The sequence below is a fragment of the Hemicordylus capensis genome, chromosome 11 (assembly GCF_027244095.1).
Source record: "Hemicordylus capensis ecotype Gifberg chromosome 11, rHemCap1.1.pri, whole genome shotgun sequence".
Taxonomy (NCBI): domain Eukaryota; kingdom Metazoa; phylum Chordata; class Lepidosauria; order Squamata; family Cordylidae; genus Hemicordylus; species Hemicordylus capensis.
In genome coordinates, this window is record NC_069667.1 from 28,630,022 (window position 1) to 28,644,453 (window position 14,432).

The 14,432-nt window shown below is 53.1% G+C and overlaps 2 protein-coding genes across 3 annotated transcripts in view; one reads left to right on the top strand and one right to left on the bottom strand.

Moving 5' to 3' along the window:
• The window catches only part of TSPAN6 (tetraspanin 6), a 67,211-nt gene that overhangs the window by 36,153 nt on the left and 16,626 nt on the right, over positions 1-14,432 (bottom strand). The window lies entirely within an intron of this gene.
• TNMD (tenomodulin) lies at positions 1,207-12,211 on the top strand. The gene is made up of 7 exons (XM_053273578.1): positions 1,207-1,254; positions 1,381-1,521; positions 7,509-7,649; positions 8,846-8,947; positions 9,904-10,057; positions 10,534-10,718; positions 12,002-12,211. Exons 1-7 carry the CDS (start codon positions 1,207-1,209, stop codon positions 12,209-12,211), a joined length of 981 nt encoding a protein of 326 aa, XP_053129553.1.

The window sequence follows — 14,432 nt, forward strand, 5'->3', positions numbered from 1 at the left end:
TAGTATACCGCTCTGGGCTCCTTGGAGGAAAAGCGGGATATCAAATGTAATAAAGAAATAATAAAATAAATAATAGTGGATCAAGGGATCAGTGAAGCCTGCATAGCTTCACCTTTAAAAAAAAAATCTTTTAAAAAGCATTCTTTGTTTTTTAGATTGGGTACTTGTGTGCCGCAATAGACATCATCTCAGAGGAGGTATTTCCTCTCTCTCTCTCTCTCTCTTTCTTTCTTTCTTTCTTTCTCTCTCTCTCTCTCACACACACACACACACACGAACAGCCCTGCTGGATCAGGGCCACGGCCCATCTAGTCCAGCATCCTGTTTCCCACAGTGGCCCACCAGAAGCTGCTGGAAGCCACAGGCAGGAGTTGAAAGGGGCATGCCTTCTCTCCTGCTGTTACTCCTCCGCAACTGGTACTCAGAGGCAGCCTGCTTCCAAGGCTGGAGGTGGCCTATAGCCACACACACACACACACACACACACACACACACACAGTGGAAGGCCTCTTAAGATGGCACCTGTCACCTGGAGATTTTTAGGAGTACCTGGATTTCAAACAACTTTTACAAATCAGCTGCCTGACTAACGTGTGTGTGGGGTGTGTGTGTGTGTGTCTTAGTGAGTCAGACTCTTATCAATCATAGAATTGGTTGACTAACCCTTGCAGCTGGAGGAATCTTTGGAAATGTTCACCCCAACCTAGGAAACAGTATATTAGAATTTCAGTCGCCCTCCCAGCACCACCACACCACACACACACACCCTAGAGGGTGTCAGTAATGGGAAGAAATAGCCACACAAAAAGGGAGGGGCAAAAGGTTCTCCATTTTCCGCCGCAGGTGCATAAAATACATACCCACAAGCATCGCTGGTGAGAGTGAAAGCTAACACACCATGTCCCACTTCTGTCCCCATGCACAACCCTTCCGGTTTGCCCTCCAAGCCCGGGACATCAGCATGGGTCGGTCACACACACACACACACACACACACACACACACACTCCTGATCTTCTCCACGAACTGCCACAACTCCCTGTCATCCGTTTAGCGTGGCCAGCCTGGTTCAGAGAATGAGGGGAAATTTCCCTTTCTGACACACACAGAGCCAAAACTTTGTGACTCCACCTCAGCCAGTGGTCTTGCAGTCTCTCTCTCTCTCTCCCCGTGCACAGAAGGAAATTTTGCACAGAGGGGAAACAGCATGGCAGACGCTCCCCAGGAGAGCTCTGAGGAATTCTGCTTGCAAGATGTGAGCGGATCACTTTATTCTTCTTGATTTGGGGGCGGCGGGGTGCCCATGTCCCAGTTCCTTGCAGATCAGCCATTTATTTTTCCAGCCTCAACCAGCACCCTTTTGCCCTTTTCTGACTATTAGGCACCAACTTCTAAAGCCAGCAAAGGACTCTGGAGACGGCTACGATACAAGATCTGTGGGGTGCTGCTGTGCTCCCTGATGCTCTCTCTCATCCTGACATTTCTGGGCATCCACTATTTTTGGAATCCGCCACCTAAAAAGGTAAGTTGTATATTGCCTGCACTGAATGCCAGAGACTTTTTTAAATTTAAAAACATTTGACCTCGTATGTCAGTCTCCTTTAAAAACCAGGCACAAAGTATGCAAGGTGATTTTATGGAAAGTTGTAGACTCTGCTGGGTTTGTTTTCCCCCTTAAGGATGGGATCTTTGCCCCAAGAGTGTTACCTCTCCTTCATAGCACCAACCACACAATTAATTGTGAGAAAGTGCTTTCCATGTTGTTTCCATTATCTTGCAGAAAGAGGGGTAGGAAACCTATTATGCTACCACATTCGAGGAACAGAAGCCAGAACTGGAGGGTGATTGATTAGCAGGGGTGGCATTCCATGCATTAATGTGCGGTCTGCAGCAGGAGGAGGCCAAGAGGGAGGCTCTCGCTTAGAGGAGGAGGAGGAGGCCACCTGGCATTCCTTCCCTTTACTAATGCATCTTCAGGACTGTTTCCTGCAGTTGCATTTTTCAAAAAGGTGCACAAAAGCCGACTGTGTGCACACCTAGGAATATATGGGAAGCTGCTTCACACCGGGTCAGGCCATCGGTCCCAACCAGCTCAGCAGCGGCTTCTGCAAGCAGGGCCAGCCCGTGAGGCTGGAAGCTGCAGCCGACTTGGCTTGTGCCTAAATCCAGCACTGTTTGCAAGGAACATCTGCCAGCAGCGGCTGGTCCTAATGAACCCCCGGCGGGGTCCAGGAGACATCGCTGCCTCTGGTTCCCAGAAGCCCGGCTCTGCTTTTTTCTCCCATCCTGCCCCGCATCAACCAGAGCCACGCACCCACGCTGCCTGTAGGCTGCCCATTCATCAGGTAAAGCTGCGTCTCCATAGCTCTATCTGACGAACGGTCAGCCGACAGGCAGCACAATTCTGGCGGATGCAGGGCGGGGTGGGACGGGAGACATCAAACCCACCCAGGCAGTCAGGCTGCTGGGAACCAGAAGCAGCTGCCTCTTGTTTGACACACACACACCCCGGCTCATTCAGGACAAGCCCTGGCTAACCTCTGCTTTCCCAAAGAGCAGGCACTCTCGTTTGTTCTAGGAGGTGCAGCCTTGTTCCCACCCTGCTAGTGTGAAGAGAGAGCAAGAGGAAGCTCTCTGAGCCGTCCTGGGCAGGAGTGGGGCTTCTGCCAGCCAGGAGCTGTCTGGAGACCTGCCTTGTATGCTTCATTGTCTGACCCAGCGGCAACATCTGGTTGCAATCAGCTGCACATCTGGAGGAGACATTTTCATTCCAGGGACGTCTCATCCCAAGCCGGTTTGCCACGCAGTGGCTGTGGCGGGCCAGACACACCTTGGGTTCAGTCCACCACTGGGAAGGTGGGCTTGAATTGAGCCACGGAAGCGGCGCGTCTGTGGGAGAAGGGGCCATCCAGACCCGTCCTAGGCAGAGTCCCAGAGCTAAATCCTCCTCCCCATATGCTGTGGTCCCGATCCTGATGGGGAGGGCTCCATCCATGCAGTTGCTACTTAAGTTGTAAAAATTAAGCACCTCGGCCCTCATCATGGGCTTAGCGCAGGGCTCCACAACTGCAGCTCTCCAGCTGTTGATGGACTACAATGCCCATCATCCCCAGGCACGGTGGCCGATAGTCAGGATAATGGGAGTCGTAGTCCCACAGTGCCCAAAACAACGCTTAAGGCGATGCTGTGCTCTCTCCCTTCCCACCCCTTCTGTCTTTGTGCCTTACTCCGTCCAGCTATCTAAAGCACTTTCCAGGAAAAACAAACTGCGCCAGGGTCTGATTTCTCATGCAGAGCCAACTTTTGCAAACCCAAATAAAGCAGAAGAGCAAAGCGTTCCTAAAAGAAAACAGCTTCCCACCTTCTGTCAACAACCTCCTTGCAGCAAGTGGAGAGAAAAGGCCTGGCCCGGCCCAGAGGCAAGCGGGGGCGGTGGCCTCTGGCGGCAGAATATTGGGGCACCAGCCGGGGGGGCAAGATGTTCCCCCCCGCCCCTGCAGGCAGCAGCCCTGGCCTTTGGAGCAGCTCTTTGGGACTAATCCGGCCCTCGCAGACTTTGCCTCTCCTCCTTCCAGTGCTTGCAAGAAGCATAAAGAAGGAAGGCAGCAACCTTCCTTCCTCCCCACCCCCTGCCCACTTTCAAGGCTTGCAAAGGGAGTTCACTCCCACCCTCACCACCACCAGGGTGGTGGGGCAAGGAAGCACTGGGTGCCTTGCCTCAAGCATCGCAAAATCTTGTGTGCCTCCTCCCTCGCCGGCTGGCACAGCCCTTTCCTTTGGACCGGCACCCTCAGCCTCTGTCACTGGTACATTTGCCAGTGCACCAGCACAGGAACGTAGGAAGCTGCCATCTGAGTCAGAGCATTGCTCCATCTAGCTCAGTATTGCCTACATAGACTGGCAGCAGCTCTCCGAGGTTTCTGGTTTCCCTAGAGAAGCTGCCAGGGAGAGAATCTTGGACCTCAGATGCTCTACCCCTGAGCTCTGGCCCCATCCCCTCAGGGGAATATCTTACAGCCGACAGTGCTCACATGTAGTCTCCCATCCAATTGCAAACCAGGGCAGTCCCTGCTTAGCAAAGGGGACAAATTTGCTTGCTACCGCTTTCCTCCACCTCTCCTGGAATGGATCCAGGTAGGAAAGGATGCGCTTCTGACCCAGAAGAGCGAAGCTTACGTTCTGTGAACTGCCATTTCCCCCTCTTGGATATTAGCTGGGAAGGTGGGAAAGAGCCGTTTTCCCCCATGGAAAAAGAAGTTGTGAATCGCACTCTTCTGATGCTCCCCGTAGGCCAGGGCTGTGGAACTGCACTCTTCCCCGCCCCCTGCAGATGTTGAAATGCAACTCCCCTCATCCCTAACTTGGCTACTGTGGCCGAGGAGAACGGGAGTTTATAGTTCAGCATCTGCAGGAGGACTAATGTTGTTCAACCCTCCTTGAGACTCTGGTGGGACCTGGAGGTGGGATGCAGGACTATGGGGAGCTGGGCGCTTTCCAGATTACACACTCACTGCAACAGGGGTGAAATGCTTCAACTTGGCAGAATTGTATGGAAAACGATCTCAAACAGGGAAATGCAGCTATTTTTCTGCAACGGACTTGCAACGTTGTCACGCTATGACGCAAAGATAAAGCCTGAAAGAAGGCGTCGGAAATGTGAACGGCACCTTGCTGTCAGCACAGGGCCTGCGGTGTCACCACCCAGGAAGGATGGAAGCACACTGAGCAGATCCGTAGTAACACTGTTGTAGCGTTGAATCTGGGAAGCACCTTGGCCAGTTCAAGGCCTCTAAGTAGAAAATGAAGCACAACACTTCCCTACCAAAGTCAGAATCGGAAGCAGCATTCGTTCATTCGTTTTTACACATATGTCCCGCTCTTTCTGCAAGGAGCCCAGAGCAGTTAAGTTTACCCTCACGACAACCCTGTGAGGTAGCTTCTCTGACAGTCTCCATGCAAGGAGAATCAGAAGCAAGCAACGGTTAGCAGGGACATTGGACGAAGGGAGGGACAGGCTTGAGGTACATTTGGAAACAAACATAAACACCCCATAGGTTTCTCTCCTCCAAAGGATACGGACCCTTCAGTGATGTTTTGAACTTCCAGCCACTTAGGATAGGTAGACAAGATATGAAACAACAGTATGAGTGGGTAATACTCAATGTCTCAACCTTACCGTAAGGTGAAGTGTGTCATCGAGTCGGTGTTGACTCCTGGTGACCACAGAGTCATGCGGTTTTCTTTGGTAGTATACAGGAGGGATTGACCATTGCCTCCTCCCACACAGTCTGAGATGATGCCTTTCAGCATCTTCCCATATTGCTGCTGCCCGATATTGTAGCAGCAGGGATTCGAACCAGCAACCTTCTGCTTGTTAGTCAAGCATTTCCCCGCTGCGCCACTTAAGGTGGTGTTCAACCTTACCGTACCAGTAGAAAAATGAGATTCTTACTTACCATGGAGGAGAAGCTATTTTCGGAGACTTGCAGACTCTAAGAAATTTCTCAGAGTTAGCTGATACTCTGACTAACACTGCAGAAACTCACTAGTAGAAACGAGCTTCAAACCAGGGCACTCAGCCAAAGTCATAAGAAAAATCATCCCTCACGTCAAGGCTGGGATTCCAAGATCCCTCTACAATAATCTTCACAAGCTGCCACTGTGACTGATCTCAAGCACAGCTTGTTCTTGGAGAGTGTCTCGAGAGGAGGCCAAGGGCCCCTCTCCCCTCGCTTCCGTCTTGCACCGTTCGGAGTGAGCTGCCCCATGACTAAGGAGGCGATCTACAGCAAATCAATTACCTAAAGTGACACCAGGTGGGAATCAGGACCTGGCCATGCAGGAACCTTCATGGGCTTTAAATGGCCGTGAATGGTACCAGCTGTGTGTGTGCTTCAACACGCAGGGCTGGGAGGAGTGCTTTGTTGGCAAACCGTGTGGGAGGAACAGTGGCGGGCAGTTCCAAAGCACAAGAAGTGCCCAGGGGATGTGGGGAATGTGTGGCGGTCTCCTGCCATCTTGCAGGGTGTGTGTGTGGTTTTTTAAAGACAGCAACAGGGAAGGTTTGGAGAAGGGCAAATGGTGCCGGATTTCGGCACAAGCTAAGTCGGCTACAGTTGAGGACCTCCCATTGTGAGGGGCCTCTGAATTCTTATTCTTTTTTAATAAGGTTTTACATAATGTATTTTCATTGAAAGGTATTTCTATGCAAATAGGCTTATTGCAAGAGCACTGTTTTTGTTAGCTTATTAGCTTTTTCTTGCACCTGTGCCAAGTCAAAGTAAACCTTGATTGTTTCTAGTTCCATTGTCCTTTTGCCAGAATGTTTTGTTTTTGCAACGCTGGGGGGCCTTTTAACTTTGGGCCTCAGCATGGCATATTATTCCGGCCCTGAGGCTGAAGGGTCTGGAAACTGAACCCTGCGGGGCATGGCGGAAGGAGCTGGGTATGTTTAGCCTGGAGGAGAGGAGGAGGAGGAAGGGGCGTCTTCTGCTCGCGGGCGGGCAGGGCTGTCGTACAGAAGCGAGTCTGGACTTGGCCCCTCTGAGGCTCCGGAGGGCCAGACTAGGACCCGGGCTAGCTTGCTTTAAATATGCAACCAGACACAACCTGTGCCATTCCAAAGGATGTTGAGGCAGTCCAGAAATCCAAGTCATGCAAAAGTTGTGTTCTGTTAGGGGATGCAAAAAGGGACTGGTAGCCGGGAGAACAGCAAAGTGAATCGTCCAGGCTCCTCTAGGACCCAGACCCAGCACAGCACCTCCCCCTCCCCGCAGACTCCACCGCTGCTCCCCTCCGGGTCTTCCTCAATGAATCTGCCTTCTGCAGCGGTGCTGTCAAATTCCCAGTTCTGAGGATTTTGCTCCCACTCTGTGTAAGCTTCCTAACGTCACAAGATGTTACTCTAGGCAACAAAGTGTGGGTGCACAGACGAGGACAATGCACAGGAGGGGTGTGTGTGAGGGGTGCATGCAAAATTACACCCCCGTCCCGTTGTGTAGTTCTGTATTTTCCTTTTAAAGTGCCCTGCCTAGGACCAGTGAGTTGAAATGACAAGGAAGCACATACAGGAGGGTTTGACAGTGGAACACTCTGCCACATGCAGTGGTGGGCTCCTCTCCTTCTTTAGAGGCTTTCAGACAGAGGGTCGATGGCCATCTGCCTGAGCAAGGGGTTGGTCTAGGAAGCCTCTGAGGTCCCCTCCAGCACTAGCGTTCTGTGATTCTGCAACAAAAGCCACCGCAAGAGGTCACAGATGTCTGCCGCTGTCCTATCTAAAGAAAAGCAGACTGGGTCATGCTGGCCCCCCTGTACTTCTCCCTGCGTACTAAATTTGAGCCTTGGACACAACAAGCGAAGTTCGCCCCACTGGTGTCTACATCTGACCGCTTTAAGCGGCCGGCCATCGCCAGCCAGGTTAGGCTGCTGTTTCTCAAATGCTGCTTTGGGAGATGGCTGCTGCCTTTCTGCATCCTCCCTGCCCGCCCCCCGCAATTTATATCTTCATAGATCTATGAAATGGAGCACACATTTTTCAGCCATGGGAAGAATCAGAAGATCTTAATGAAGATAGACCCTCTCACCAGGACAGAGATCTTCCAAAGTGGAAAGGGCAATGAAGAAATTCTGGAAATACATGACTTTAAGAACGTAGGTACAGCCGTTTCCCTCTGATTTACACAGGTAATTCTTCCTAAGACGCACATATATTTCTCTGGCAAACTCACCCTTTGTATCAGTGGGCCGAGGCACTAAGTGTGCATTGCAAAAACACAAATCCTTGGCTTACATTCATTGTTATTAATAATTAAAAAATAAGCAGCATTCCTAAAGTGCTTTCCAGTCTTCAGAACGCTTGACATATCATCAGCCCTGCAAGGTAGGTATCAGCATCCCTTCATTGCAACCGGGAGGGTGGAGGCCCCGTAGCTTGCTTAAGACCCCCTCGTGAGTTCACAGCCGGGGCAAAATTTGAATCAGGGACCGAGTTCCGAATTCCATCTCAGCAAACACACACGAACGAGCAAGAGAAGCAACAGACCTCCGTCCCTCACCGCATTGCCATCTGTATTCTGGGACATAAAAAGGAAGCCACCACAAAATGCTCTTCGCAGGGACTGGACTTCTTTCTCCCCTTGATTTTGGAAAATGAATCTCACGCACACACAAGCGAGCTGTTCTTCAAAGCTTGCTGAGAACCGTGCCCTCCCCCAGTGAAATCTTTGCCCCATCCTACTGAAATCGAACATGGTGGGTTTTACCCCAAGTGAAGCCATCGTCGCTCTCAGGGTTTCTCAAGCTCAGGCCCCCCAGTTTTGCTGAACCACCACTTCCATCAGGGGTGTCGGGGGGGGGTGGCTGTCTCAGAGCCCCAAATCTCAGCAGCCACCTCTGGGGTGGGGGGGGTTGCCTTTGCTGTTGCTGATGCTGCAGCAGCAACTGCTGCTGCTTCTCACCTCTGGCTGCTCCCTAAAAAGTGCTGTGCTGGGGACAAAACAGATGCTGGACCCCAAGTCAGCACTTGTCTCCTCCAGTTTCCCTTTGGGGAGGAGTCAGACGTGATTATTCTTGGTGGGGAGGCCTGACTGAGTTTAATCATCAACAGGAGGGCTATGGGCCCCAGCCGTGGGTCTTTTAAGTACCTAGCAACGCCCCTGCACAAGAGCCGAGCCATTTACTGCTGGACTACAATCACCTCCAGCCATCATGGCCGGGGAGGATGAATGTTGTAGTCCTGCAAGATCTGGGGACCCAAGCATGTGAACCCCTGCTCTATCTGTTATTATTGCAGAGCTGAGTGCATTTAATTTTGCACCGTTTCACCTGGCTCTTTTCTGCTCCGTCAGGGAATAACCGGCATCTTTTTTGTGGGTGATCCCAAGTGCTTCATCAGAAGTCAGATTAAAGGGATACCTGAATCATCCATCATGGAAACTGACGCGCCCGAGGTATGCAGAAATACAACAGCTCACTGCATTAAATAAGGGCCAGGACGACCAAAGATTTGTAACAGCATGGAAAGTGCATACTGCAGAATAATCCCATTAGCTTTTAAACTGCTCACAGACCAGGCAGATCCAGCCGGCATCTGTTAAATGCTAAACTGAGGCATCATCACAGCAGTCCAGATGGAATCCGTTTTAAAGCTGAAACTGGCCCAGCTAAGAGCCGATCTACCATTATGCAGAGATGGTCAACAGCTCTTTTATTTCCCCAATTCTTTCTTTTTTTCTTCCCTAGATTGTGAGCCACTGTGGGCGGGGGGGGGGGGGGGGAGAAAGGGACAAAACTATTGACACAGGAAAAATGCAGTGAGCTCTTCTGAGCCCATAGTACAGGTAAAGGGGAAAGTGTGCCATCAAGTCAATTTCGACTCCTGGCACCCACAGAGCCCTGTGGTTTTCTTTGGCAGTAGAATACAGGAGGGGTTGACCATGGCCTCCTCCCGCACAGTATGAGATGATGCCTTTCAGCATCTTCCGAGATGGCTGCTGCCCGATATAGTACCAGCGGGGATTTGAGCCGGCAACCTTCTGCTTGTTAGTCAAGCATTTCCCCGCTGCGCCATTTAAGGTGGCTTAGAGGGGGATCTACATGAATCGATCCTGCGGTCCCTGCTGACTGAGCAAAGAGGCGCCTCTTAAAGCGGCGATGCTCTTCTGCTGCGCAGTGGGAGAACAACGGGCCCTTCTGGGTGCCAGCAGATGCTCTTCCATGGAGCTTTGGCCCCAGCCCCATAAATCAATCGAGCTGCATCGCGTTGCTTCTTCCGACGAGTGGCCCAGTGCCAGGTTCCATAGGGAGCTCACTTGGACAGAGTCCGGCCCTTGGTCCCTCTAGCTCAGTACTGTCTGCACAGACTGGGTGGTTCAGTGACGGCAGGAATCCTTTTCCTCTCTTGAAGGCCGCGGAAACCGCAGCCCCCTATTCCGAGCCCTCGGTGGTCTGGGTCCCAGGGGAGAAGCCCATTGAAAACAAAGATTTCCTCAAGGGCTCCAAGATTTTTGACCTCTGCCAGAACGTGACCGTGTACTGGATCCACCCGACCTTGCTGAGAGGTAAGGCGGCAGTCTCTCTCCCCTCCGTCATACGGAACTGAATCAAACCGTTGGCCCCACCTAGCTCGGTTCTGCCTACTCTGAGTGGCAGCAGCTCCCCAGAGCTACCAGCCGGGATGGTTTCTCTGGCCTGCCTGGAGATGCTGCAGCTGCCGCCAAGGTGAGAGCCTGGAGCCTTCTGCACGCTAAGCAGATGCCACTGAGCCACGACTCCACCCACTGCAATGGGAGCCTTCTTTATGTCTGGGGAGAGGCCCATAGAGTTCAGGAGCAGAGCTTCTGCTGGGCATGCAGGAGGTCCCAGGTTCACTCCCTGGCAGCATCTCCGGGTAGGGCTGGGAAAGACTCCTCCTGCCTGAAACCACAGAGAGCTGCTGCCAGTCAGTGTAGACAAAACTGAGCAAGACAGTCCAGGGTCTGACTCAGTCGAAGGCTGCTTCCTAGGATCCTAAGAGCTGCCTTTCTCTTGCTCTTAGAGCCTGGGCTCCTTGACTTTGAAAACGAAGGAGAGGAGGATGACCAGCGAGCTGTGAATGAGGACGCCTGGGATGAAGCCCCGGAGGAGGAGGAGGAGGAGCACAAGCTGGCCAAGGAAGCCAAAGCAGGCACCAAGCGCCAGACTCGGCAACTTACTGAAGAGGACCTCCCCGTGAACGACTACGTAAGACCAACTGGAGATCAATTGGTCAGGGGTGGCGTTTCAGAGGGAAGCCAGCCTGAGCTCTTCCATGGGGTTTCTATGAAAATGGTTCTGTGCCACCCTCTCCCTGCTTCCCCACCACTTCGCTCCTGCTTCCCCACCACTTCTGGAAGCCGTTTTTTAAAGATGGGGAAATGGGGAGGGATGGAGAAGGGTGGTGGACAGGAGAAGGTGGGTTGACCGCTGTGAGCCTGAAGCAGGAAGAGAGGAGAGCAAAAGGGATGGAAGGGAGAGGAGGACATTCGTTTCAGATTAAGGAAGGGGGGGCAGAACGGAGGAGTCAGTGTGTGGAGGGGGCATCATACCCATGGGGGAGAGCTCCCTTCCAAGCTGGTCACTTTTCAGGCGCAGAACAAGCAGCCTTGTAGAGCCGTTAGGCAGGGACGTCTTGGGGGCGGGGGGGAGGGATGGGGCCCCTGGCCTCAATGGTCTGCCAGTCGGGTCAAGCAGGGCTTTTCTGCTCTTCTCCAAGTGGCTCCCCAGATCCAACGGTCACTGGCTCAGGGTCCTTCACCGTCAGGCCTGGGGGCCATCAGCCCTTCGTGGAGCTCCCGGCCTCGTTGCTTGCTGGGCCTGTGTGAAGCTCCGGCCAAAGCGGACCTCTCCACACATTGCCCCTGGCAGAGGCAACCATCACCATGGGCAATGCTGCATTTTGCCCAGCACCGGTGGGGGTCCCTCCAGGGAAACGGAGCCCTCCCAAGCCTTTGCTAGGGTGGCCATATTCCAGCTTTCCAAATCTGGGTGCCTAATTGGCATACTATGTAAATGGGCTGGAGAATAATTTCTGAGCAGAAGAGTGACGGCACATTTTGCTCCATAACTCCGCTTCTACAAGGGCTAGAGCTCAGCTTTTAAAAAAAGAAAGAAAGAAATCTGGGAGAATCTGGGTGGACAAAGCAAGCTGGGTGAGATGCTTAAAATCCAGGTGAAAACTGGAATTCCGGGCGGGGGCAGGCTGGCAGCGCTACGCTGCCCCACCTCTCCGAAGGCATGCGCAGATGGTTGGGAAACCGAGAGACAGAGGAGCCCTCTCTTGGGCGCTCCCGGGGAAGGCCTGCATTTCGCAGCAGCACCCTGGGGAGGTCAGCACCACAGTGGGCAAAGGCTCTCGCGTGGAAGGTGCGTGTGCCGAGGGGGCCCCCACCGGGAAGAGAGTCCAGCTCCCTGCCCTGCGCTTGGCTTGCCCGCAAGACGCAGCCTTCCCGCCTGATGTGCCCTCTCCCGCTTCTCCTCCCCTGCAGACGGAAAACGGACTGGAGTTCCACCCCTTGTGGGACGAGCGAGGCTACTGCTGTGCTCAGTGCCGCCGGGCCCAGCGCTACTGCCAGCGAGTGTGCGAGCCTCTGCTGGGGTACTACCCGTACCCTTACTGCTACCGAGGAGGGCGGGTGATCTGCCGCGTCATCATGCCCTGCAACTGGTGGGTCGCGCGGATGCTGGGGCGCGTCTGAGGGGCCCCCACACCACACGTGGCGGCCCACAAGCCCAGCCACCTCCCTAGGTATACCTGGGGCTAGCCAACGGTCCAAGCACCATTGCCACAAAGTAAGAGGGGGGATCTGTCAAAGTAAAGCCCACATGCAGTACTAGAAGAACCACCTTCCCGCTTCCCACTGACAAGCCCAAAGGGGCAGAGTCCCACCGCACCTGCTTGCTCATCCCTCAGCCTGGGATGACTGGGGGACAGGCAGAAACCTCCCAAAGCTGCCAAGAACCCTTTCACAGAAGTGCTCAGAAAATAAACGGTGGTCTGGTGAGTTCTGAGAAAGCTACGACTCTTCATCAGAAGCAACAATCCTTCTGTGTCTCTTGCAGGGGGGGTGGGAAGTATCTTATGCAAGAGACAGGAAAGGATTATTGAGAACATCAGCCCTGCTGCAGGATCGGGCCCAAGGAGGCCCCTCTAGTCTAGCACTCCGTTTCCCACAGTGGCCCACCAGATGCCTCTAGGAAGCCCACAGGCCAGAGGTGAAAGGGGCAGGCCCCCTCTCCCGCTGCTGCTCCCCTGCAACTGGTATCCAGAGGCATCGTGTCTCTGAGGCTGGAGGTGGCCCACAGCCACCCGACTAGTGGCCACTGATAGACCTGCCCTCTAGGAAATGGTCTAAGCCTCTTTTAAAGCTGTCCAGGCTGGTGGCCATCTCCACACCCTTGGCAGAGAGTTCCATGGATTAATTATGCGCTGTGTGAAAAAGCACTTCCTTTTGTCAGTCCTAAACTTCCGGGCAATCAGATGATCCCTGGTTCCAAGTGCTGTGAGAGGGAGGAAACATCCTCTCTAGCCACTCCCTCCCCTAATACACCTCGACCACGTCTCCCCTTGGTCACCTAGAAAGCCTCCGATGTTGCCTTCAGGGAAGAGTGATTCCGTGCACGGAACGTGCGAGGTAATAAATTTCCGAGAGTGCTTCAATAAGAAGGGGTTCTTTGCAACCCTGGAGGCTTGCCTCGCTGTGCCGGATGTGGGCATGGGTGCCACCCTCTGACTAGCTGGGTGGTGGGGCAAAGCTCCCCTCCCCACCCTGCGCCCCCACCAGAGGCCTCCTGCTGCGATGCTTCCCTGCGGTGTGTCGAGCACATGGAGATTCTGGGCCTGACAACCAGTCCAGGATCATCACATGGAGGGCCAGGTGGGTCGGCATTATGCTGTACAGCCTGCACAGGCAACCTTGGCTCTCCAGCTGCTGTTGAACTACAACACCCATCACCCCCTGCCACAATAAACTGCCGCTTCCCCACATACATCCCCATTTGAATGAGACGACCCAGTGCTGGCAATGAATGTGCCAAGTCCTGAAGCACTTTGTGGGTCTGGCCGGCCGCAAGACCTGCAGAAAAAGCAGGGTCTGGCATGGAACTGGACTTGTGCAGACAGTCGCTTGGGGTTTGTTTCTTTCCCCCTCCAACGCCTCCTAAGCTAGAAATTAGAATGAGATTCTAGGAGTGCTCGGCTAGACAAAGCCATTTGCTGTCCTAGCAGCAGTCTGGTCAGCAGCCACACGAGGGCAGCTTGAGCAACCAGTTCCACTCCAGCCCAAGAAGCGTAGCGAGGAGAATACCCGGATCATGCCAAGCTCCGCAACATCAGGTCCTACTAGTGAACCGGCTTGCAGTTTGCGAGCTTGCCTCCTGAGCCACAAAGTCCAGACATTGTGCCTAAAAGTACTCGAGAAAACTGCCCAGGTCTGTTTCAAACCGTAACCCCAACCCATGCTTTCCCCATGAGGGAGTTTGGGTATATTTTCCAGAACATTAATGAATTTATCGGAGATTTTTTTATTTTGCGGGGGGTGGGGTCTGGGTGAGCTCTGAAACCTGCCTGTGAAAACAGCACCGTTTCTATCTTTTGTGGCTTGGTCTGGGAGTTTCAGGTCAGCCGGTGAGGAGGTCCAAGCAGCTCTGTCTATCTAGACGCCTGGCCATCCCACAAGGGCCCTGAGCAGCAAAGGCATAACCTTCCCACAGCATATCCTCAGGGCCACAGACCCCTTCAGAAAAGAGCCAAAAATACACCGTCCAACACTGCAGAGAGAGATCTGCCTCTTACATTTCCTAAGGCACTTCACCAACATCAGCATCATTAAAAGGCAGGGCAGCAAAATTGACAAGGATTTTATTTTTGCTTCCACACAAAGAAGTGCAAATAAAGTTTGGAAGCTCAGGTCTGTTTGT

Bases quoted from the DNA above. Each gene is read 5' to 3' on its own strand.
- TNMD (XM_053273578.1), top strand. From the start codon at position 1,207: ATGGCAGACGCTCCCCAGGAGAGCTCTGAGGAATTCTGCTTGCAAGAT. The intron at 1,522-7,508 runs GTAAGTTGTATA...ATATCTTCATAG, and splicing joins GGAATCCGCCACCTAAAAAG to ATCTATGAAATGGAGCACAC. The intron at 7,650-8,845 runs GTAGGTACAGCC...CTGCTCCGTCAG, and splicing joins AAATACATGACTTTAAGAAC to GGAATAACCGGCATCTTTTT.